Source organism: Armigeres subalbatus, chromosome 1 (assembly GCF_024139115.2).
Source record: "Armigeres subalbatus isolate Guangzhou_Male chromosome 1, GZ_Asu_2, whole genome shotgun sequence".
In the NCBI taxonomy this organism is placed as follows: Eukaryota; Metazoa; Arthropoda; class Insecta; order Diptera; family Culicidae; genus Armigeres; species Armigeres subalbatus.
The window spans coordinates 71,574,013-71,601,138 of record NC_085139.1 but is presented as its reverse complement, the minus strand read 5'-3'; the positions used below and the strand labels follow the sequence as shown (position 1 = coordinate 71,601,138).

General features: G+C 37.7%; 1 protein-coding gene across 1 annotated transcript; it reads left to right on the top strand.

The window, feature by feature from the left end:
• Window positions 1–23,217: 23,217 nt before the first annotated feature.
• LOC134206261 (uncharacterized protein DDB_G0283697-like) lies at window positions 23,218–24,252 on the top strand. Its single transcript, XM_062681955.1, has one exon. The coding sequence runs from the start codon at window positions 23,218–23,220 to the stop codon at window positions 24,250–24,252; it is 1,035 nt and encodes a 344-aa protein (XP_062537939.1).
• The last annotated feature ends 2,874 nt before the right edge of the window (window positions 24,253–27,126 follow it).

Genomic DNA, 27,126 nt, shown 5'->3' with positions numbered 1-27,126 from the left:
GGAGAGTGCGGCTGGTAGAATGGGTGTTTTACCGTTGGCTTTCTCAGTCTAGAATAATAAAGACGGCTAGTTTGGCATGGCCAACGGTAAAACAATAAATTCTTAGGAATTTCCGCGGGAGACTCTAAGGAGTTTTCAAGAAAAACTCTCTGGAATGTTAACGAGAAATTCTCCGTAAGTTTAACGAAAATTTCTTTAGAATTTCCGCGGAGAATTGTTCAAAATGTCTCAACGAAAAATTGTTCGAAATTCTTTATACAGCTTTACTGTCGTTCTACGCATGCTTGTACCAAATTCAAAAAACGCCAAACGAGAAAATGGCATTTGAAATTGAACACCAATTTTTCATTGCTGGCGTATAACCATAATGCAATATAATATTATTACATCACAGAGCCATTCAGAAGACTTAATTTAATTGAATTTATTTATTTATCATCAGACTAAGGCCGGAGTGGCCTGTGCTGCGCATAAAAGACTTCTCCATTCAGCTCGGTCCATGGCTGCACTTCGCCAACCACGCAGTCTGCAGGTCCGCAAGTCGTCCTCTACCTGATCGATCCACCTTGCCCGCTGTGCACCTCGCCTTCTTGTACCCGTCGGATCGTTGTCGAGAACCATTTTCACCGGATTACTGTCCGACATTCTGGCAACGTGCCCGGCCCACCGCAGTCTTCCGATTTTCGCGGTGTGAACGATGGATGGTTCTCCTAACAGCTGATGCAACTCGTGGTTCATTCGCCTCCTCCACGTACCGTCCGCCATCTGCACCCCACCATAGATGGTACGCAACACTTTCCTTTCGAAAACTCCCAGTGCGCGTTGGTCCTCCACGAGCATCGTCCAGGTCTCGTGTCCGTAGAGAACTACCGGTCTAATAAGCGTTTTGTAGATAGTCAGTTTGGTACAGCGCGAACTCTATTCGATCGGAGCGTTTTGCGGAGTCCAAAGTACGTACGATTTCCAGCCACTATGCTTCTCCGAATTTCTCTGCTGGTATCGTTATCGGCGGTCACCAGTGAGCCCAAGTACACGAATTCTTCAACCACCTCGATTTCGTCACCACCGATAGAAACTCGTGGTGGGTGGCTCACATTGACCTCTCTTGAGCCTCTTCCTATCATGTACTTCGTCTTTGACGTGTTGATGACTAGTCCAATTCGTTTAGCTTCGCTTTTCAGTCTGATGTAGGCTTCCTCCATCCTCTCAAAGTTACGTGCCATGATATCAATGTCGTCGGCGAAACCAAATAACTGGACGGACTTCGTGAAAATCGTACCACTCGTGTCAATCCCTGCCCTTCGTATTACTCCCTCCAAAGCGATGTTGAATAGCAGACACGAAAGACCATCACCTTGCCGTAACCCTCTGCGCGTTTCGAAACTCGAACTACGCACATCACCCGATCCATCGTCGCCTTGATCAACCGTATCAGTTTATCCGGAAATCCGTTTTCGTGCATTAGCTGCCATAGCTGGTCCCGATCGATTGTATCATATGCGGCTTTGAAGTCGATAAATAGATGATGTGTGGGCACGTTGTATTCGCGGCATTTCTGCAATACCTGACGTATGGCGAACACCTGGTCTGTGGTAGAGCGTTCACCCATAAATCCCGCCTGGTACTGCCCCACGAACTCTGTTGCAATTGGTGTTAGTCGACGGCATAAAATTTGGGAGAGTACCTTGTAGGCGGCGTTCAGCAATGTGATTGCGCGGTAGTTGCTACAATCCAGCTTGTCGCCCTTTTTGTAGATGGGACACACGACACCTTCCATCCACTCCTGCGGCAGAACCTCATTCTCCCAAATCTTGGTAATCACCCAGTGCAGCGCTCTAGCCAGTGCTTCACCACCGTGTTTAAACAGCTCTCCTGGTAGCTGGTCAACTCCAGGGGCTTTGTTGTTTTTCAGCCGGCCGATCTCCTCCTGGATTTCCTGGAGATTCGGAGCCGGAAGTCGCATGTCCTGCGCGCGTGCTCCTAGGTTCATTACCATACCGCCACCGTCGTCTGCCATATCGCCATTCAGGTGCTCTTCGTAGTGCTGCAGCCACCTTTGGATCACCTCACGCTCGTTCGTAAGAAGGTTCCCGTTTATGTCCTTACACATATCGGGCTGTGGCACGTGGCCCTTACGTGAACGGTTCAACTTCTCATAGAACTTTCGTGCGTTATTAGCGCGGTACAGTTCCTCCGCCTCTTCACGGTCTCGATCTTCCTGCTGGCGCTTTTTCCTCCGGAAAATCGAGTTTTGTCTGTTCCGCGCCCGTTTGTATCGTGCCTCGTCCGCCCTCGTGCGGTGTTGCAGCAATCTCGCCCATGCTGCATTCTTCTCCTCAACTAACTGCTCACATTCGCCGTCATACCAGTCGTTTCTCTGATCCGGAGCCACCGTGCCAAGTGCGGCGGTTGCGGTGCTTCCAATGGCGGATCGAATATCTCTCCAGCCATCTTCAAGAGATGCTGCGCCTAGCTGCTCTTCCGTTGGGAGTGCCACTTCCAGCTGCTGCGCGTAGTCTTGGACTAGTCTACCGTCTTGCAGCCGCCCAATGTTTAGCCGCGGCGGACGACTCCGACGCGTGTTGTACACCGTCGAGAGTTTTGAGCGCAGACATACTGCAACGAGGTAGTGGTCGGATTCAATATTCGCACTGCGGTAAGTGCGTACGTTCATGATGTCGGAGAAGAATTTACCGTCGATTAGAACGTGGTCGATTTGGTTTTCCGTTAATTGATTAGGTGATTTCCATGTGGCCTTGTGGATATTTGCGGGGGAAGAAAGTGCTTCGGACTACCATTCCGCGGGAGGCTGTAAAGTTTATGCATCGTTGGCCGTTGTCGTTCGATACGGTATGCAGACTATCCGGTCCGATGACCGGTCTATACATTTCCCCCCTTCCCACCTGAGCGTTCATGTCATCGATGACGATTTTGACGTCCCGCAGCGGACATCCATCGTATGTCTGCTCCAGCTGCGCATAGAACGCTTCTTTATCGTCGTCGGATCTCCCTTCGTGTGGGCAGTGCACGTTGATGATGCTATAGTTGAAGAAACGGCCTTTTATCCTCAGCTTGCACATCCTTGCGTTGATTGGCTGCCACCCAATAACGCGTAGGCGCAACTTTCCCAGCACTATGAAGCCGGTTCCCAGCTCGTTGGTGGTGCCACAGCTTTGGTAGAAGGTAGCCGCTCGATGCCCGCTTTTCCACACTTTCTGTCCTGTCCAGCAGATTTCCTGCTGGCAAAATGGCTTCACTCATAAAATCATATTCCCTCAAATTTAACGATTTGCGATTTTTCCTCCACACCCGTATGATTGTAGTTCAATCCATTAAGAAAAAAACAAACAACCATGCGTTCGCCATTATTTTACATGAAATTGAGTTATTTTACACCACTGCGTTTTGCCCCAGGCCTATTTTTAAAACATTTTTAAATGCGTTAGAAAGTCATGAAAACCTTATTGTTTTGAATAGGAGGTCGTTGAGAAATGTAGCTGGTTTTGTAAATTTTGCATCTTAACGTAGAAATGGTTCAGTATTCGGTATTATGTTTTAGGGTGGTTCAAAAAATCGATTTTGCTCCACAGTGCTCATCTGTTTCTTTACCATGTTCTGAGTGTCCTCTGAAAATTTGAGCTCATTTGGATTAAAACTGATTTAGCACAAGCCGTTTCAAGTTTGCATGCAAATTAGTATGGGGAAATTTATTTTTTCATTATACTGTTAATAACGTTTCCCCATTGAGCGCAGGTTAAAAGAAAACCTACATAGCTAAAAGGGATACTCAACAGCTTTCACCCAACGAAAATCGCATGTTGATTAACCGCCCCAATAATTAGTAATCGATTTTAAGACAGGTTGCGAATCTTTAGTCATGATCGTTAAACTTCTTTGAGGGCATCACTGAAATGTGCAGTGCAACATAGTAGCCTGAATTTATGTGTGCTATCTTTCGCGCCACGAGCAGCAATGTTGCCTGTTGATGAGTTATGCAATTAGCTCCAGAGAACCACGGTATAGATTAAATTCGATTACTAATTATTGGAACGATTAATTGAGATGCGGTTTTAACTGAGTGAAAGCTGTTGAGTATTCCTTTTAGCTATGTAGGTTTTCTTTTTTTTTAAGTTTATATTGGTGAAAACATCGGAAAGCTTAAGGGGTGTATTTTGGATCGTTCTCCCCTACTGTGCGAAGCCCCAACTAGCACAAAACTAGGTCTCAACAGTGAATATGAAGCCTACATCAAATACTGGATACATTCCACTCCATCCTGCTAGGAAGATTGCTCAGTATTTCCACGAACGTACATTCCGGTCGGTACGAGTAAAACTCGATTGACAATCGATGAACGTGCGGCACATTTCACATCCTGTGCAAATCTCTGCATACGACAGCTGGCTGGAAGCTTCCCGTGAATCAATGGCGCCCGGGTTCAGGACCGGGTTTCATGCATGGAAGCACTTGAAACACGAATTGATACACTCAATTGAAAAACAAAATGCAAGCGATTGTACACATACACTTAAACTACTCAACTACGCTGTTTCGGACAGTGTCAACCGGCCAAGTGAGTTGGGTCCTGCGGATAGCTTCGAACAACGGCTAACACGATATTGTCGGGAAAATCCCATAAAATAATCGTTATTTCGCCGGGAGCTATTGGAATAACAGTTGTCTTTTGGAATTGAAACAAACGGGTCGGTGGATCATATTTCTAATTCTATTAGGTACATTATGAGTTGACCAAATTTTGACTGAAATACTTTTCCCTCTAGTCACAACAGTCATATCGAAACCTTGTCTTGTAAATCTTTTTTTTTTTTGGTTTATAACCCTCAGTTTTAATTAGAGATTGAGATTATCACAATTTTAAGAACATTTCGAGTTTTGAGCCTCACCAGCCAATTAAATAAAAATCTTCCAGCTTTCTCGGAATAAAATGAAGTGTAATATTTTTTGGCTAATTAGAATAGATGAAATATTGGCAGAAACCGGAGAAGCAGTTTATCTAATAAATTCTTTATCATGTAATAATCCCGGAGTACTTCAGAACTATCCGACTACTATACTACCTCCACCTCCCCTATTATCTACAGCCGCTGCTACTCCAACCACATTTACGTCAAGTTTGTCCTCGGCGGCGTGTCACAGCAAAGTGATTTGTGGACTGGCACTCATGTCTTGAGGAAGCGACTCGCATTATTCATTATTGGATTCCCCATAATTGCGCGCCATCAAGGGTAAACCGCACTCCTACCGGAATCCAAACCAGATGGACGAAAGGGAGGGAATTGAATGCTTCAGCTCACATTTCACCGTGCGTGGCTCAATTAAATAACGATTGAATTATCTCTTAATCTCATCTCATGTATATGGATTGGATACAATATGTCCCGATTTCGCGAGAGCTATTCAACGGACGACGGCCTGTTGTGTGTGCTCAAAAGCCGAAGGAATTTGTCATCATTATTATGATCGGTCCATTCAATGAAACCGAGGATGCTTATTCGCTCGCTACTATCGTTTGTGCTACCTTGCCATCTATATGGTGCTGTGGGAGGTAGGAAGGCACTATATCATCATCCTATCGTGCATTCAGCGGCAGCGATGGCATTGTTGTGGCAGTTCAATCTCTAATAGGACGGAGGCCGCAGCCAAGATTGGAACGTAATTATGCGGTTTCGTTCCGTAATTGGAGTGGATAATAATTTTGGTGGCCGATCGCAATGTCTATTTCTACCACTTGGTACAATGCTCGATCGTGGATGCCGATTGCATGACTGAGTAGAAGTGGTTTATTCGGGATAAGCGGAAGAAGCTCTACATTAACATAACCATTGAGGACAGCGCAGGTCGAAGGGAAATTGTTCTCGTTTTCACACTGGACTAGAACATTCAACACAATTTGTAATTGAATTTGGACTTAGATAAGAAGTAGCGTTGGCACTGTGAGCTTGAGCTTGAATTTATTTTAAAATTTGAATAGAAACTGTAATGCATGTTAAAATTCATTCTTAAATTCCGACTAGAAAATACCTGGCATCGTTTCCGGCATATCAACTCCAAAGGACTTCCTGATTGTCCTTTTGCAAAATTCCTCCGATTAGAATAAGATTTACTGCTTGTAAGTTATGACGTCTTTCGCTCTTCGAGACACTCTATAGTATGTGGGAGTCATATTTCACTGATTGCACTCAAATAGCGCTCAATTGTTGTTTATCATAATACCTGTCCCTTGTCCTTACCATCATCAATGTCGTTTATGTACAGTTGGTTAAGTTCCTGGAAAAGGGAAGCGAGGTTTTGGGTGTTTGTTGTGCAGGCAGAATGCAAGCCAATTTATCGTCATCCTTTCTTCTTTGGCTATCCGAATGGAATGTCGTCCACTGGAGGAATGTTTCAATTAGTTTTGATGGATGGATGCGCTCGCCGAGATAAAGCATTCTACTTCAAGAGAAATTCATGCCTTCAATTGTTCAACCCGTGCCATACCTTTCTGAATAGCATTGTCGAAACAAAAAACTTGTGGACATAAATCTTGAAACAACCTCCATTGTATCTACAAATTGAATAGTTTAGCTTTCCGCAAATTACTTCCGATTTTGCACTTCAAGGCATGGCAACCGCAGCAGTTCACGGCAATTAAACTCGCAGTTCATAAATGTTCTTCCGTACCTCATCGGAATAGAGCCCGCATACCTTTCCATGCACTCAAGAGCAACTTGATTTGAGCTTCGAGCGAATTGTATCCGATAATAATGGGATGTGGAATACATTTTATGAATTACACTTAGTGGCTAGCATGCAGTGCCTTTTCTTGTCGATAGTAGCTGAGAAACATTGGTCGTAGTATAACAATGAAATATGAACAGTCTCAGCCAAAACTTATCCGTAACTCAGCAAATTCAATGACATTCTATATTTCTGTAACGGAATTCAATAAAGTGTCTAAAATAAATGTTATCTATCTTACATTAACGTTTGGGAAGGGTCGTTTGGACGGAGGTTATTCGTCCGAAGGCCATTAGCCCGAGATCTGGTTGGTGAAACAAACTATAAGGCCGAAACCCATCTGTTTGAGTCAATTAGCCAAACAGGCTTTATTGCCGAACAAGTTATAAGGTCGAAAAAGTCGTTAGGCCAAAATAGGCTAATGGACCTGATCCGGCGTTGGGACGTTTTCGGATGCTTTGTTAAGCACACCGTTTTAGGTTATTGCGAGATTGCAACTGAAGGTAGGTTTAAAAATTAAAAAAAAAAATAAAAATTTAAAAATTTAAAAATTTAAAAATTTAAAAATTCAAAAATTTAAAAATTTAAAAATTTAAAAAATTTAAAAATTTAAAAATTTAAAAATTTAAAAATTTAAAAATTTAAAAATTTAAAAATTTAAAAATTTAAAAATTTAAAAATTTAAAAATTTAAAAATTTAAAATTTAAAATTTAAAATTTAAAAATTTAAAATTTAAAAATTTAAAATTTAAAAATTTAAAATTTAAAAATTCAAAATTCAAAAATTTAAAAATTTAAAATTTAAAAATCTAAAATTTTGAAATTTAAAATTTAAAAATTTAAAAATTTAAAATTTAAAATTTAAAATTTAAAAATTTAAAATTTAAAATTTAAAATTTAAAAATTTAAAATTTAAAATTTAAAATTTAAAAATTTAAAATTTAAAATTTAAAATTTAAAATTTAAAAATTTAAAATTTAAAAATTTAAAAATTTAAAATTTAAAAAATTTAAAATTTAAAATTTAAAATTTAAAAATTTAAAATTTAAAATTTAAAAATTTAAAATTTAAAATTTAAAAATTTAAAATTCAAAATTTAAAATTTAAAAATTTAAAACTTAAAATTCTAAAATTTAAAGATTTAAAAATTTAAAAATTTAAAAATTTTAAAATTTAAAAATTTAAAATTTAAAATTTAAAAATTTTAAAATTTAAAATTTAAAATTTAAAAATTTAAAATTTAAAATTTAAAATTTAAAATTTGAAAATTTGAAAAATTTAAAATTTTAAAATTTAAAATTTAAAATTTAAAATTTAAAAATTTAAAATTTAAAATTTAAAATTTAAAAATTTAAAATTTAAAAATTTAAAATTCAAAATTTAAAAATTCAAAATTTAAAAATTTAGAAATATAAAATTTAAAATTTAAAATTTAAAATTCAAAATTCAAAAATTTAAAATTCAAAAATTCAAAATTTAAAAATTTGAAAATTTTAAAATTTTAAAATTTTAAAAATTAAAAATTTATAAATTTAAAGACTTAAAAATTTAAAAATTTTAAAAATTTTAAATTTTAAAATTTAAAAAATTCAAATTTAAAATTTAAAAATTTAGAAATTTGAAAATAAAAATCCAAAAGTTTAAAAATTTCAAAATTTTAAACTTAAAAATTTTAAAAATTTTAAATGTAAAAATTTAAAATTTAAAATTTAAAATTTAAAATTTAAAATTTAAAATTTAAAATTTAAAAATTTAAAATTTAAAATTTAAAATTTAAAAATTTAAAATTTAAAAATTTAAAATTTAAAATTTAAAAATTTAAAAATTTAAAATTTAAAATTTAAAAATTTAAAATTTAAAAATTTAAAATTTAAAATTTAAAAATTTAAAATTTAAAATTTAAAATTTAAAATTTAAAATTTAAAAATTTAAAAATTTAAAATTTAAAATTTAAAATTTAAAATTTAAAATTTAAAAATTTAAAATTTAAAATTTAAAAATTTAAAAATTTAAAATTTAAAAATTTAAAATTTAAAATTTAAAATTTAAAATTTAAAATTTAAAAATTTAAAATTTAAAAATTTAAAAATTTAAAATTTAAAATTTAAAATTTAAAATTTAAAATTTAAAATTTAAAATTTAAAAATTTAAAATTTAAAATTTAAAATTTAAAAATTTAAAATTTAAAAATTTAAAAATTTAAAATTTAAAATTTAAAATTTAAAATTTAAAATTTAAAAATTTAAAATTTAAAATTTAAAATTTAAAATTTAAAAATTTAAAAATTTAAAATTTAAAATTTAAAATTTAAAAATTTAAAATTTAAAATTTAAAATTTAAAAATTTAAAATTTAAAAATTTAAAATTTAAAAATTTAAAATTTAAAATTTAAAAATTTGAAATTTAAATTTAAAATTTAAAATTTATAAATTTAAAAGTTTAAAAATTTAAAATTTAAAATTTAAAATTTAAAAATTTAAAAATTTAAAATTTAAAATTTCAAAATTTAAAATTTAAAAATTTAAAATTTAAAAATTTAAAATTTAAAATTTAAAATTTAAAAATTTAAAATTTAAAAATTTAAAATTTAAAATTTAAAAATTTAAAATTTAAAATTTAAAATTTAAAAATTTAAAATTTAAAAATTTAAAATTTAAAATTTAAAATTTAAAAATTTAAATTTTAAAATTTAAAAGTTTCAAAATTTAAAAATTCAAAAATTAAAAAAAAAATAAAAATATTAAAATTTAAAAATTTAAAAATTTAAAAATTTGAAAATTTAAAAATTTAAAAATTTAAAAATTTAAAAATTTAAAAATTTAAAAATTTAAAAATTTAAAAATTTAAGAATTTAAAAACTTAAAAATTTAAAAATTTAAAAATTTAAAAATTTAAAAATTTAATGTCCGAACGAATTTCTAGAGAAACTTTTGATAGATTGTTTTGGATAAACTCTTGAAGGGATTTGCGAAGGAGTTTTCGAATCAGTTGATGAAGTGATTTCCGGAAGAATCCCTGGAAATATTTCTAGAGGAAATTCGGAAGGATTTTTCGTAGGTACTTTTGACGGATTTTTTTTGGAGGAACTACATGTAAGTTCGGGATCGACCGCCGTGCCGTCACTTTTGTGCTTTTTGAGAGGGAGATAGCGAGGGTTGGACTCACGTACCAGCAAAACGATGTACACGGTCGCTGGAAATCAACGTGAGTTCATTAGTGGTGGTGGTAGTGAAATGGGGCTGGATGGTTAAAAAATTTGAAGTGGTAGAAGAATTTGTGTATCTTGGAACATTAGTTACGTACGATAATGATGTTATCCGGCCTTGGTAAATAGCCTTTCTGTCGAACGATCCTTTAGGCCAAATGACCTTTTCTGACCAAACAAATTTGTCCAAAAGTACCGAAAATAGTTTGAATAAAAATGTCATTTGGCCGAAAGCGACATACAGCCGAAAGGGACATTAGACCAAACTGGAAATTTTGTCTAAAAAGTTGTTTAGTCTAACAAGTCTTTTGGTCGAAATGGTAATTTGGCAGAAAGGGCCATTTTGGTTCAAAATGCCCTGCAGACACAACTATTTCGACCAAACAGCATTTTCTGCCAAATGGCCAAATCGGCTAAACGACATTTTGGCAATATGATCAATTCAGCCGAACGACTCTTTAAATAATGACAAGAAAAGTGATACCGTGGGGCATCGAAATCCGTACACTTAAGCACCTTAGTATATAGATAAAAAAAAGTCATTAGAACACAGGCCTTTCAGCCAAAGCGCGAAGCCTTCGTGTCATTTGTAGTCGATTGCAAAAAAGTTTGGATATTTTCTCCACTTACCTGCAAACATAGAAAATTTTCCCGAATGCTTCCGAAACTCAGCTTATAATTTTTCCACATAAGCCGAGAGCTGAAACCTTCTAGCAGACATATTGTCACTATGAATGGGATTCCAATTAATTGGTCTAGCGAAGCTAAATATTTAGGACTTCTGCTAGATCAAAAATCAACTTTTAAAAATCACATTGAAGGCCTTCAAGCCAAATGTACCAAATATATTAAGTGTCTATATCCACTTATAAACAGAAAATCAAAACTTTGTCTTAAGAACAAACTTCTGATTTACAAACCAAATTTTTAGCCCTGCCATGTTGTATGCTGTGCCAATATGGACTTGTTGCTGCAATACAAGAAAGAAGGCACTTCAGAGGATTCAAAATTAAGTTTTGAAAATGATTCTGAAGTTGCCTCTGTGGTATAGTACCAATGAACTTCATAGCATTTCTTATATTGAGACATTGTAAAAAATGTCCAACAAAATAATTTTCAATTTTAGACAAAAATTGTTGCAATCTTCTATTGTATGTACCCTTAATATTAGGTTAAGTTTAGTTTAAGTTGAAAACACTTTAATTCCAATTCAGTCAAAGGAAAAATCCCAACTGCCAGAGGCAATTGAAATGTGTTAATTATAACTATAAATGTAACATAGAAAATAAGGATGATAGTGTTAAGAAAACACGGAACACCTAGTTTAAGAGATGAATGCATGTAATAGATAATTAGCAAATAAAAATAGTTAAAAAAATTAGAAAATAAGAATCGAATGTAAATAAAACGTTTGTCATCGACACAGAAGCATGAAGGCTTCTACTTTTGAAGTATTTCACATTTACTCATTAAAAACTCAACTACTCCTGACTCGAAATCCGTCCACCTTGGACGGATTTCGAATCAAAGGATCAAAGTCCGTACAGCTATTTTTAACTAAATATTTTAATTCAAACAGTCTGATTGACTAAACTAGCACTGTAAATAGTTCGATACGCACCTTGAGAAGCGATCATTTCGATTTGTATTCCGTTTATCTTATGTAATGAATCGCAATTAGCAATTAAAACAGTTACTTTTGATGCAATTATGCTCTACCCGAAAACAAAATGGCGGCAACTCCGCTTTTGGTGGCTGAAGATTTGTTTGTGGTATCTCATGAGGTGGACGGATTTCGGTGCTGTACGGATTTCGGTCCCGCACGGTAGATGTCGTCGAATCTATCACTTTCCAGTATTCTTTTACGAACTGGCTGTGTATGTGTAGACTACACTAGACTACACACCCTGTATCCGAGTCTTCCCCTTAGACGTAGTTTACGTCTAAATTTGCGGACTCCTTCAAGTACGGCGTCGAAAATTATAGATTTTTTTCTATTTGTACCAAGTTGCGATAAACTTGTTTTTATGGCTTCGTATGATTTGGAGAGGTTTATGCCTCCCAATAATCGTCTATCACTTGAGAGCAGATTCTAAAATCCTTTGCCGATAGATTCATGTGTAAAATTATTAAAGTTTCGTAATGAAGAAACGATGCAAAGAAACCATATTTCGGTTTGTCACGGTTTTGTTTACACAGGCGCGAATTTGACTTTGCATGTCACGCATTTCGCGGATTGAAATTTGATAAGTTCCCCTCTGCTTGAACAATAATATTTGAAGCTTAAATAATTCCTCCTAAAATTTTTACGATGACGTTGATAAGGCCGGTAGTTCTCTACGGACATAAAAATGGACAATTCTCGAGCAGGACTTGCAAGCACTCGGATTATTCGAGAGACGGGTGCTTAGGACCATATTTGGTGGTGTGCAAGAAGACGGTGTGTGGCGGCGAAAATGAACCACGAGCTCGCCCAGCTCTACGGCGAACCCAGCATCCAGAAGGTAGCAAATGCCAGAAGGGTACGATGGGTAGGGCATGTTGCAAGAATGCCGGACAGCAATCCTGCAAAGATGGCTTCCGATCCGGCAGGTACGATACGGCGTGGAGCGCACGCTAATCTTTTTGAATTTGAAAGTTAATTTGAGGGATTGAATCTCTGCTATGAAGATAACGCAGTAATGTTGATGTAACGTACGAAAATAATATTATTCTTTTAATAATATTTTTATTGTTGGTCGGGGCCCTCCTTAGCCGTGCGGTAAGACGCGCGGCTACAAAGTAAGACCATGCTGAGGGTGACTGGGTTCGATTCCCGGTGCCGGTCTAGGTAATTTTCGGATTGGAAATTGTCTCGACTTCCCTGGGCATAAAAGTATCATCGTGTTAGCCTCATGATATACGAATGCAAAAGTGGTAACTTGGCTTAGAAACCTCGCAGTTAATAACTGTGGAAGTGCTTAATGAACACTAAGCTGCGAGGCGGCTCTGTCCCAGTGTGGGGATGTAATGCCAATAAGAAGAAGAAGATTGTTGGTCTAATAATTAGTGTAATAGAATATAATATCAATATATCAATGTTTCAACAATCACTTTCATTATTTTCATTAACAAAATAGAATTAGGTAGTTTAAATTGTCTTTCTTTTACATTTTATTCAGAGAATGGCTGAAAAACAATTTAGTATTTATTTTTGTATTAGGTATCTGTTTTTTTTGTTAAATATCTTGGCTGTGCATATGCACAGCATATGTTTCGAAATGGACAAATCGATATGAAATTTGCGAAAAAGAATCCACGTGTCTTGGAGGGACTCGAACCCTCAACCTCCTACTCTCTAGATAGGCGTGATAACCCCTACACAACAAGACCACTTAAAGGTCACGTTTGCGGAAAAGCCATCAGAATCCGAGTACCAACCTCCACCGCGGTTAGCTCTCTTTTTTGCAAATTGAATATCTTTCGGATGCTTTATTTGTCCAATCTCCACATGTGCTTTACTATTGTATACCCACAGCCAAGCGAGTGCACATTGTTTATTAAACGAGAGGATCACACTCCATGCCCCCAGTAACTGTCTGGGCGGGACGGTATAGAATGCGAATTCAATCGCACTCTGCTGTGCCAAAGGCTTGCTTGGCTAAAGCATTTGATGAGTTTGATTGCCTTTTACGTAAGCGGTCGCGTGTACTCAGACGACTAATGACGGTGAAAGACCGACACTTGATTACAATTAATTGCATATTATTCGGCAACTTGGCCGTACGAAAACCATTTTTTTGTTAAATATCTTGGCTGCACTCGCTTGGCTGTGGATATACAATAGTAAAGCACATGTGGAGATTGGACAAATCAAGCATCCGAAAGATATTCAATTTGCAAAAAAGAGAGCTAACCGCGGTGGAGGTTGGTACTCGGATTCTGATGGCTTTTCCGCAAACGTGACCTTTAAGTGGTCTTGTTGTGTAGGGGTTATCACGCCTATCTAGAGAGTAGGAGGTTGAGGGTTCGAGTCCCTCCAAGACACGTGGATTCTTTTTCGCAAATTTCATATCAATTTGTCCATTTCGAAACATATGCTGTGCATATGCACAGCCAAGATATTTAACAAAAAAATGGTTTTCGTACGGCCGAGTTGCCGAATAATATGCAATTAATAGGTATGTGTTGTTTAAGATGTATGTCACCACCATTTTGGGACTGGTCTACAAGAGTTGTGGTATCTATGCTATATAATGAATATCCACGTATGAAGTGTTCCGAAAACAGCGAGCGCGCATCGTAGGGCGGTGCTAGAAATATTTATTTGCATGGATGGCGTCAATGACAGCCAAGTGACATTTTTGATGCCACATTCTACAACATGTTTTATCAAAATGTGTCTCAGGTACTTAACCATACTCATGTTTTAACGAACAGAACAAAATACTTTATTTAACACCATAATAAACTACAATGCGTATTGTGTTACAACAACATCCCTACGTTGTCCAACGTGTACCTTGCGGTCTTGTATACAACCCTTTTGATATTTTTTTGCGATTTGGATACGCACTGAGTACTCTTGCGAGCACCACTCGTGCTCAAAATGCGATTTTAATACGCACTGAGCATTTTTGCGAGCACCACTCACGCTCAAACATTTTTTGGGATTGGGATACGCACGGAGCACTTTTGCAAGCACCACCCGCGCCTTTTTGCAGTTTCATTGGAAATTTAACTTTGTTCGGTCCATATTTTTCAGATGCAGAGTTTATTAATTTGAAAAACAGTCAAGATCGAAAAATTAACGTAAGGTCTAGATTATACCCGGTAATACTATGTTCGCACTAGAGCCTTGTAACATGTTATTCGGCTATCTTGATGAACTTTCTTTTGCAGATAATTTGAATAACATGTTATTCAGGCCGTGGTGCGAACATAGCATAAGGATCACCAAATGTGTGACCTCGTGCCATCGGAAAAGGACCAGCCGAATACGTTATGATATTGTCAGGGACAAAATATTACTTACGTGTCGTCCGTAACTAATCAGCGGAAAAACTGGTTGCTTCAAATACGTGTTGTAAGTCATGGCCTACTGATGCTTAATTCAAATTATGCCGCGTTGGCACGGTTGCGTGTGGTGAGTCACGTGAGACGTCAGATCGATACGATAGATATCGGCATTGGATATTATGCATATTACACACTGCCAAACGATAATTCAGATAACTATAAATTAATTGCACACAGGACAGTAGTTTGCTGAATTAGCTTGGATGAGTGATCAAATAGTGTATTTTCTGCGTCTCGTTATGAATGAAATAGTTTGATTGACATGACATCAAAATTTTCCAAAGGCAAGTCCATCTATCGCTTCATGACATGTTGATATAGGCAATGTGGCACGATAACATTGAATATGATTGTTTTCTGCCGCAACATAATTTATTGGCATTAATGATCATGTGGAGTAAATTTGATTGTACAATTTTGGCATGGATTTATCATATTAAGGTCCATTTTTCATCATTGCAAATAATTGCGTGAGCAACTCGTTGCTAAACTCGATTTTTTAGCACTCGTAGTATTTATCCAACTCGGCAAGCCTCGTACAACTTGTGATGAAATAATCATCTTTTTGCAACTAGTTACACAAACTACTATTTTTACAGCTTAACTTGGTATTGTAATAGCCTATTCAGATTGGGCTATTTATGACTTTGTTAAATGAGAGGGTATTCAATTATTACGAGGTGTTCAGACTGCAGCAAGATAATATATCTTGACGTTTCCATGTTTCCTCATTTGCACGCTAATACAGGGTTGAATTCAAGGAGAGTTTTAAAATTTAATTTGCGAAATCAAGCATTTGTGTGGCGACAATCGAACATTCTTTTCTGATCAAAGTTTCTACGAAAAAAAAAAATATAAAAAAAATATGAAAAGGGATTTTTGAAGAATTTTGAAGCTCTCATTAAGGATAATGAGCGAAGCTACATTCATTAGTTGGGTGCGCCGTTCTTTGGGGAATCAGACTATTCCTCAATTTATTTTTAAGTTTAAAAAGTATTTTGATTCTGTACTATGATCGAACGGAGATTTGATAGAAAAATTTAGATACTTTTGGGAATTCTCACAAATAAATAAAAAAGGACAATTGGACCAATTTTCAAGAAATATTATCGAACTAAAATGTATTTCCACCAGTATCTCCATGTATGCACACTTAAAATAAATCACCGAATTCGGTAAAATTTTACCGAAATCTCAACAGCAGAACTATTCGGTAAATAATTTAACTGATTTTCGGTGATTTTGACAGTTGAGCAATGGAAAAAATTACAAAAAATCTGTAAAATAAATTACTGAACAGTTCTGCTGTTGAGATTTCGGTAAAATTTACCGAATACGGTGAAATGAGTTAAGTGTGTGAAGGGCAACTCAGCAATTTAATTTTTTTTCAAAAATGGAAACGGAACCATTGCGTTCTACTCGACAATCAATGATACAGCTTCTAACAAAATCGAATCGTGTGAATGTGATATAATTTAAACTGGATTTTGGATGAATTAATGCATTACCAATCCATGTTTTATTTAAGGTTGTTCTACTTTATATATACATCCCATTCAAATCGTACAGTTGTCCCACGTGAAAAATGTTGAAATCCAAAGTATATTAAGCCATTCAAGGAGCAGAATTGAAACAATTTATGAAATCATGTTTATTCATCAAATATATTCGTTTTACAACCATTCCTACGTTTTAAATTGTCTTCCGCATTGGCCCTTGAACTTTGAAAATTTATTCGATTTGTTCCATTAAATCTAGGTTTAAGTTAAATACTTCATGTTAATTCTAGAGAGCATCTGTTTTTTAAGCAATTCATGTTGAATAAGTGGAGAATAAATAATTATCATCATTATTTTTCATCATATAAAATGCTTTCCACAAAACCATCACAATCCGAGTTATTCTTCAGCGCTCAGAAGATTTTTCCATCTAAGCCCTCTGTACACCTCCCGTGAACATGAACATGAACAAGAGGTGAGAAAGAGCGATAATTTCACAGTGAACATCGTCGTGGACAATCGAGTCTAGTTGGAAGTGTTGAATTATTGCCCACGAATGCAGGCAGCAAGTAAGTGTGCAGTAGTAAACGAAGAAAATAAAAATGAAACATATTGTCGCATATATGTATATGAATTATTTGAGTGGGTAATCTACGGAACGATATTGATCAAGTTGATTAATTTTAATCATCTTTTCGTTTAAATGTTCGAGAATTTTGTTAAGAAAAGCCAGTAGGTACATGTACTTAATAATTTCTGAATGGCAAATTTTCAACTGTGCTACCAAATGTATACATTTTGCACCGTTCAAAGCTGAATTAACAAGTTCCGGTGATCAATTGACCTGAATCTAAATATTATCTTTCGATTGGTTCGCATCAAAGGAGTTCTGGCAAAACTACCCACGAAGCATGTAATTCACATGATTCATTCTGTTCCACACATTAATACAATAATGTTCAATAATGCAATTATAGTTAAGAAAATACGAATTTGCGAAAAGAGAAGTAATTTCTTCTAATTTTCTATCTAGTGACTTCTATCCCATTTGAACGATTGATTTTGACATGTAGTAACAAGTTTAATTTGATGAGGAGTTTTTTAATTTTTTTTTTTACTTTTGCTAGATATCATTTTTGACTTTCTATTTTGGCTTACATTTGTTTAATACTTTTCTTCATCTCATTAAAAAAAAATATTATTCATTTGATCGAGTTTTTGGGTATTAAATTCAATTGATCACGTATCGTATATCCGTACCGTATTTAATTGTTGTGTTTACTTTTGAAAGTCTTAATATGTATTCAATAATTTTTGCTGTGCTAAGATTTTTTTGATAGTCATTATCCAAATTATGTAAATTACTCACATAAACTATTTCAAATAAACAACTTTATTGAATAAACTAATATAGGTATACCTAATCACAAACATTCTGAATGATAATTAATATTAATATCTGTACCTCGTGGATGGTCATAACGCAAAGAGCATACGAGCATGTGTGTACCAAAAAAACGAGGGCAGACAGACAGGCAGGATGAAAACGACAGAGAGGCAATCTACACATCTTGTTAGATTCTTCATTCTCCCTGTATTGCTGTGGTGGATAAATGGCGTATATGGTGTATATATCAGAGAGGAGAGAAGCTTTCTCTGGTAAATCAGGTAAAAAAATTCCACGGAGCTCGTTCACGTTCGAATGGCAAAAGCATTCTGAAAATCTGTTCACCGTGAACGACAGAGACGATGCACAAGCATATCGGAAGCATATCAAATGATTCAGTAGTAGCAAAGCAGAAAAAGTATGCCAAACATTTATAACTAATATAGCTAAGACTTTGAATAAACAAAAGAATTAATAAATAAATAAATGACTTCAAATTAATGGGTTGATAAATTAAAAAATGAACAGTCGATTAAATAACAAAATTATTGATTTGAAAACCTAATAAATGGATAATTTTTTAGATTAATAAATTCAGAAATGAATGAATTTATAAATTATTGAATAAAAAAAAATAAATATAATAAAATAATCAAAAATAAAATAATAAAAAATATTTCATAATAAGTTTATAAAGGTATGTTAATAAATTATTAAATTACCAAATTGATAAATAAACAAATTTATAAATTTATAAATCAATGAAATAATAAATTAATAAATTGATGAATAAAAAAAATTGATAAATTAATAAATTAATAATTAATAAATTACTAAACTGCCGCTGCAAGCATAACTGTCCAATATTTACATGATTTGCTATCTATATGGAAAAGTCAAAAATCTAATATATCAACAACAAAAAATAATAAATCAATAAATTTATTTTGAAACCTAGTAAATCAGTGACTTAATAAATAAGCAAATGAACAAATTATAATTAATGAACAATAATGATGGTGGTGTAAAAAATACACAAAAAATGATATTTTTCCTTCATTGCACATTAGGTAATCCGCTTTCAAAAAAGGAAAAAATAATAACTTTCTTTACCGACAACTTACAGAAGAGATTAAGGGCTTATTCAAAAGAAATTTTCGAAAAAATTTAAGAATCAAGGAAGTGGAACACTTCTGTATGTAGTTATGAGGCTCGTTTTACCCCAATGTCCAATACATCACGAGTTTACATATTTTTTTGTCATTTTATCTTTAGGACATTGCTCTAAAATTGTGTTTATCTCTTCACTGTGGATCCTCAAAAAGCACTATACATACTTTGTTGGTAAAAGTTGAAAATTAAAGTGTTTTGGGGTAAAATAGTCATCAAAGCGCATTTTTGTGAATTTATTTTTAATATAAAATAAGCTTCTGAGCTTGTTGACCTCAAAAACCCCTCGAATCAATTTTTTCAATGCAATATACGAGTATTTGTTATTTTCATAGTATAATTGACAAATTATTGAGCTTTATGATTGCATAGAGGAATTTGGGCGAAAAGGCATGAGAAAAGAATATTTCCGATCTCATCCTATCTATTGTCACATCGACTCTCAAATACTATGATAACTCTTGTCTGGTTGTGCGATCGGGTATGGTTTGGAAATGTTCGACATCGGCTCTATCAAGAAGTATTTAAAAATCGTATTTTATCCAATAAATCATAAAACAAAACATTTGCGAAATGATTTACTTCATTAGTTATTGTTTCACAAACATTTATCAATGTCTGTACAACATTTTTGGAAAATAATATCAACAATTATCTGTAAATATTATTTATTTTTACAGAATACATGAAAATTGACATAAAACGCACTTTGATGCCTATTTGACCCCTAAATCCCTTAAATTTCTAACTATTGTCATATTTAGTGCACCTCTATGGATCCACAGTGAAGAGATGAACACAATTTTAGAGAAATTTCCTAAAGATAAAATATAGACAAAATATGAAAACTCGTTGGAATTTGTGTTGGGAATCCTACGCCTTTGCTCGCAAGGCTAACTGGAGACCCGTATAAATTAATATAATTTAATAAAAATAAAACACCAATAAAAACCCAAATCTTCCAGTCGTATTTCTTTTGTACATAAATTAACTATTTCATCAAATATAAATCATTAAATAAAAAATAAAAAATATGAATAAATACAATGGTTTCCTTGCCAGCTAAGGCGGAGTATTCTCGATTTTCGTTGCGGTCTAAAAGATTTTTTTCGGGTTTTCGGTAATCTCGACTCACTGAGCATAGCGTATCTTTGTACTTGCAACATAAGACACATATCCATGCAATGGACGGGTACAGAATAGAAACATCAAATAATAACTGTGGAAATGTTAATGGAATATTGAGTAAAGAAGCAGGCCAAGATTCAGTGGTAATATAGAGCCATTGAAGAGGAAGAAGAAGAAGAAGAATGAATTAATTTTTTCATGAATTAAGTAATCTATCTATGAAAATATAAATTTTCGATTGAATATACGAATGATTGAAGTATTAAAATAAATATTTAAAAAGAAAAAGTAATATTACCAAATAATAAAAAAGAAACACAATTCATTTATGAGAAACTACTGAGTTAATTTCCTTCCGACCAAACCGATACGAGTATTAAAATGAGCGACAGCGACACACAAAGCAGGAACCCACCGAAACCGATTCAACGAGAACAGTAAACACTCTCGGTCGGTGTGAACTCCCAATCCAAATCAATCTATTCTCCTTGTCTTTTTGAATTCACCACAGCTCCACGTTCATGTTCCCCGTCGCGTTTACACTTGCAATGAGTTCACCGCAGATACGATTTCACAGGCATGACCGTGGAATGCTCATAAATCTGATATTATTGATGTTTTTCATGTTTTTATGCATCTCACTACTAAATGCAGCATCTGCCTTTCATTTGAACATGATTCCCTCACGATTTGAGTATGTATCAAAAAGTTATTATCGAAAAACAGTTTGTTCACGTTCACGTTCACGGGAGGTGTAAAATGCGCTTAACATGCATTCGACCCTGCTGCGACAGAAAGAGCATGACTGTCAACTACGAAACGAAATGAAAACAGAGAGAATTTTCTCTCTGGCAAAGAGAGCGTGACGCTTGGCAGTTTTGTTTTGTTGAATTTCTCCCTGCATCCCAGTTAGAACGAGAGCTCTCTCGTAATAATTGTTCGTAATAAGTTCTTTTTAGCGGGTATCTTTTGACAGCGCAAAATGTATGGAATATTACGTAAATAATGACATCATAAAGCGTATTTACCCTGAAACGCCAATTATTATGTCATTAATGGCGTAATCTGAATAGGCTATAACACTAAGCAAATAACCCCAAAAATCTTCTGAGTAGGTTTTTACTTGATGGCAAAAATGTGTTCTTTGTTACACGAAACATAGGCTTCTGATTCGGCTCAAAAATAGCGTGCTTATATAGCGCATGCATGACATGTGTCAAAATTTCCACATTTGTTATCTGTTAAATGTTACGTCGCGGTGCCGACACCCAACCAGTGCCGGAAACCTTCCCATACGCATTTTAAAGTAGTGTGAGACTAGTATTCTTCAGGGAAGAACCGCTCCACAGGCTTCACTGACACACAACCTCACTGGACGACCTCCCGATAGAGAAAGAGACAGAAACGTCAACTGCTGCCTGGCCTGCTTGAATTGTCGATGGGGTGTGTATGCAGTGCTCCCAATAACATTTACAGAGTGCTCGCTTTGCACTTATAACACCACTCACAACTAAACATTCCTCTTACATCAAGAGACACTTTGTGTATCCCACAAGTAGGAACTCTGGGGGCAACACGGGGCTATGTCCAAGGGCCTGACGACCACTCCCCTAGGTATCTGTGAGTCAGGGGGCCTGCCAGGTAGTGGTGGGGTTTGGCAGTGGGCTCTGCCAAATCTCTATAAAAAGCTGCATGAGTCCGTAGACCCTATCAAAGCGACCATGTGCCGCTCAAAGCACGCAATAGCCCAGGGAGTGCCAATAGGCACATCAGGATTAACGCCAGTGATATCCTGATTATGGCATACTGGCTGCATGTCTACTGGCTTTGTCTTTGGATATTGTTATACTGTGAAGCGAGGGCTGGTAGTCGGGTCATTCTATTCTCTTAGTAAGGCCGGGTGACACTGACCTGAAACGGCGAATGGGCTAATGGTCAGGCTGTCATCCGTCCCGTAAAACCGTGGCGGGCCTTATAGCACGCGGTACAGTTCTGCCACCAGTCTGACAAACTGCGTGGGAGTAGGCTCAGATGCACATTCCTGACTTGAGCTGATCTGGCTCTAAACACGCAAGTGTCAACCCTCGCATGGCCTCCCTGCATGCCGCAAGGTATGTATAGATAACCATGGGATCACAATAGGCGACTACTCCAGCAGGATTCTACAGCAGCCGTAAGGGGGACCCAATAGCAATGATTTTTTCAACCTACAAAAATACTGTTGCGACGCCGCATTGAACAGGTCTAGCGGTGAACAGGCCTAACGCGCAACATAGCTGCAACATGACAGCTTGCGCGCAATAGTAGTGGTAGATAGAGAGAGAGTGAGTGTAGGATGTAGAAGTAGTAGAGAGAAAAGACGCAAACAAGGGCAGAAAAGGTAAATACAGATTTTTGCGATCGAAAAGTAAAGTCGAGAGTGTTTATAGTCGGTGATAATAAAGTTTTATTCCGAAATTGAATTTGTGAGCTTGGTAGTGAAAAATACTACAAAATAATCCGGATAAATCGTCGGTTAGTGGTATCGAAAGAACCAAGTGAGTAGGACCTGTAAAAAAAGAAGAAAATGATTAGAAAGAATGAATATTGATATTGTAAATACTTACCTGTAGATTCGGTGATTGTTGGATAGTGCGACCTTAGGAAGTTTTTGGAAAACCGCCGTAGAATCGCTATAACGGTTGAGTAAATCGTAAGTAAGCCCTAAAACGAAATGCAACAAAAAACATAGCTTATTTGTAAACCATTTGAACAGCAACTGTCCGACCAAACTCACGAGATCCAAGTAGGGTAGGTGAACCTATAGTTGACACCTGGAAGTATAGTCGAACCTAGTGGGTAGAAGGAAACCACTACTTGTAAGTCATTTATTAGATTAGGCTGTAAATTTGTATTGAGTAAAATAAATAATTACAGTTTTGAGCATCGCCACAAAAAAAAAGTGTGCTGCTTCAGAAATTTTGGATTCCCTTCGGGAACATTCTCAAAAAAGTAGTGACAAAAACGTCGCTTGTGAGAAGTCCGTCCACAAAATGGGTTCCGATTCCGAATCCGTTGACAAAACCCTGTTGGACCTCACGGGAACTCCGTGTGGGATCTGTGGTCCATCAACATGCGACGAGAAGATGGTCGGTTGTGATGGATGTTCCGCGTGGTTCCACATACGCTGCGTGGGACTACCGGAAGAAAAACTACCGAGGATGTGGTACTGCCAAAATGAAGCCTGTAGGCAGAAGGCTCAGGAGTACCAGAAGCAGAAGGACGCCAAAAAGTCGGTCCGTTCCAGGAAGCAAGTGGACGAGTCCGACAAATACAGCACGACTTCCCGCACCGGGACGTCTAGCGTAGATGCGAAAGTGCGAGCGCTGGAACAACGTCAAAAGCGGCAAATGGGGGAGTTGGAGGCGGAAATGGAGCTGAGAAGGAAGGAGAAGGAGATACAGCGCGCATACGACAGGAAGAAGATGGAGGAGAAGATGCGTGCTGAAGAAGAAGAGAAGCGGATGGCCTGGCAAGCTGAGATGCTGCGAAAGAAGAAGGAGCAGATCCAGCGGATGGAGGCGAGGCAGAAGTCGTTCGAGATGGAAATGGCGGCCATGGATGAAAGGTTGGCGGAGCTTTCGGGTAGTCCGGCGTCGAATGAGTTGAAGTCGAAGATCGTAGCTAGCGGATTACGGGCGGGTCCTTCCGGCAATACTAATAGGAAAGTGTTGGAGCTGACAAAGGAAAACGTCAAACGGCTAGAGGAGGACGACGACGATAGCGACGAGGATGACGAGGACGCCGACGAAAGTGAAAGCAGCGAAGAAGAAAATGGTAAATACGATGAGTTCGATGGAGGTAAGCGGCTGAATAAACGAGCCATCATCGCCACAAAAAAAGTGTGCTGCTTCAGAAATTTTGGATTCACTTTGGGAACAAATACCGTTGAGGATGTTGATGGCGGATCTGGCGAAAAGGAGAATCCTTTCACCAGACGAAGTGGCCTTAATAGGTCACCCAAAGATCGCCGGGGGAAGGCGACGGGGAGGCTCATGGTGGGTCTGAGGATGTGCCGGTTGATGTAAAAATGGACGGCCCTACTCTAACCCGGGTCATCAAGTCGTTGATGACCAGCCACGAGGAAGACGGCGGCTAGAGAATGGAGGTGATCACGGACATTACGGACGTGATTATGTCTTTTCTTGACAACCGTTGCAGATATAGTAGGGACTTCAAACAGGCCGTACTAACCCTCTGCTCGGTGGTGGTAGAGGCGAAGTCGGAGTGGAGGTCCCTACTAGAGGCCAGTAAGGAGGCAGAACGGAAGATTCGCCTTCTTACTGAGGAAAAGGAGTTGGCGATAAGTCAGGCGGCGAAGGTCAGTGAGGAGGCTGAATCAAAGATTCGTCGCCTCACTGATGAGAAGCGGTTGGCCGAGAGCCATACCGCAGAACTTCAAAAACGCATGGCCGTTAGCGGAGCAACTCCGAAGCTAAGTAAGGTCGTGCAGGCCGACCTGAATGAAGCTAAATCGAAACCAGTTCCTCCACCAAGGAAGGAAACTGTATCACGCAGGGAGAGGGTCGTGCAAATTGCCGATCCTAAGGAACAGAGGAAGTCAGTGCCTCCACCTAGGAGGGCAACTAAAGTTCGCAGGAACGATGAACAACCCTGGACTGTGGTTGTAAATCCAAAGAAGACGAAGCGACGAGCGAAAGAAGCCGCAGGCAAGGAGGCAGGTGGTACGCAGCTTACATCTGCTAAGAAGGGTAGAGCCCGTGTTGCAAAGGGTGCGCCTTCCAATGGCAACGGTAAGCGTAAAGACAGAGGCGAAGTGATCATTGTCAAGTCTGATGATAAAAGCTATGCCGATGTCTTGAAGGCCATGAGGAGCGATGATAAGCTTACTGGTCTAGGAGACGACGTCAACTGCATCCGTCGAACGCGGAAAGGCGAGATAATTCTCGTCCTAAAGCGGGATGCTGCTCAGAAGAGTACTGAGTATAAAAAGTTGACAGAGGAGGTACTGGGTGATGGGGTTCAAGTGAGAGCCCTATGCCCAGTATCGGTCATCCAGTGCCGCGGCCTGGATGAAATAACCGAAGCTGTATACCCTACCTGAGAGATCAGTGCAACGTCCAACTCCAGGAATCCGAGATTCGGTTACGTAATAGCTTTGCTGGGATGCAGGTTGCCACATCCCAAGTGCCTCTGGCTGATGCCAAGAAGGTACTAGATAAGGCTAAGCTGAAGGTGGGCTGGTCGGTATGCTCGTTGAGCATAATCCACCCACCTCAGTCCTGCTATAGGTGCCTCGGCTACGGTCATAAATCCTTTGACTGTCGGGGTCCCGATCGTAGTAAGCTATGCCGCAGGTGTGGAGCTGAAGGCCACAAAGCTCGCACCTGTCAGGCCGCACCGAGGTGTCTGATCTGTCCCCCTAATACAGACAACAGACACCTCACCGGTGCACAGGCCTGTCCGGCCTCTAGAAGGGTCCAGACATGCAAGTAACACAGCTAAACTTAAACCACTACGAGGCAGCGCAAGCGCTGCTACAACAGTCGGTTACTGAGTGTAAAGCTGATGTTGCCTTGCTGTCCGACCCATATCGCATCCCTGCTGGAAGCGGCAGTTGGGTTGCTGACAAGTCCGGATCGGTGGCAATCTGGACTTGCGGGCGGTTCCCCATTCAGGAGATAATATCATCTCCTAACGATGAGGGTTTCGTTATAGCAATGGTGAACGGAGTTTACTTTTGTAGCTGTTACTATCCTCCTCGATGGAGTATAGGGCAGTATACTAGCGTAGTGGACACTCTTGCGGCCAAACTAACTGGTCTAAAACCGTTAGTAGTAGCAGGGGACTTCAATGCGTGGGCGGTGGACTCGGGATCCCGGTTCACCAACGCTAGAGGCCATATTCTGCTAGAGTCTCTAGCGGGACTTAATGTAGTCCTGCTGAATGAAGGCCAAGTGTCAACATTCAGGGGACCGAACGGTGAATCATGCATCGACGTGACCTTCTGCAGCGCGGGATGGACGTTGAATCCGGATTGGAGAGTACATGAAGGGTATACAGCTAGTGACCATCAGGAACTTCGTTTTATGGTTAGCTATACCCCCACTGGATCTAGAGCTACGAGAAAGGTCAGAGGTGCTGACCAAGGATGGCGCACCTCACAGTTCGATCGAGAACTGCTGATTGAATCATTACAGTGGGAAGATCGGACTTTGAACCTTAATGGTGACGAGTTGACCGATGTCTTGACACGAACTTGCGACATGGCTTTGCCAAGGAAGTGTAAGCCATATGGGAACCACAAACCAGCGTACTGGTGGACTGACGTGATAGCTGAACTTCGTAGATCTTGCCTTAAAGCCAAAAGAAGACTACGACGTGCAAGAAACGAGGTTGATCGACTTGATAGACGCCGGACATTCCAGACAGCAACCAGAGCTCTAAACTACGAAATAAAGTGTAGTAAAAGAGCATGCTTTGAAAGGCTGTGCAGTATGGCAAACAACACTCCATGGGGGGATGCTTACAGGATAGTGATGGCTAAAACAAATAGCACACCTCCTGAGAGATCTCCGGAGCTGTTAGCTAGGATCGTTGAAGGGCTGTTCCCGAAGCATGATTCACCAGACTGGCCTGATACACCGTATGGGTCGGTTGACGTGGTCCCGTTAGTGACTATCGAAGAGCTTATCGAAACCGCAAGAGGTTTTAAGCACAATAAGGCGTCGGGTCCGGATGGTATTCCAAACCTGGCCCTTAAACACGCGATTCTTGCCGCTCCAGATATGTTCAGGAGCTGCCTCCAACGTTGTCTGGGTGAAGGAAACTTTCCAGATTGTTGGAAACGACAGAAATTGGTGCTATTGCCCAAGCCTGGGAAATCCCCGGGAGAACCTTCGGCATACAGACCGATTTGCCTCCTCGACGGAGCTGGTAAG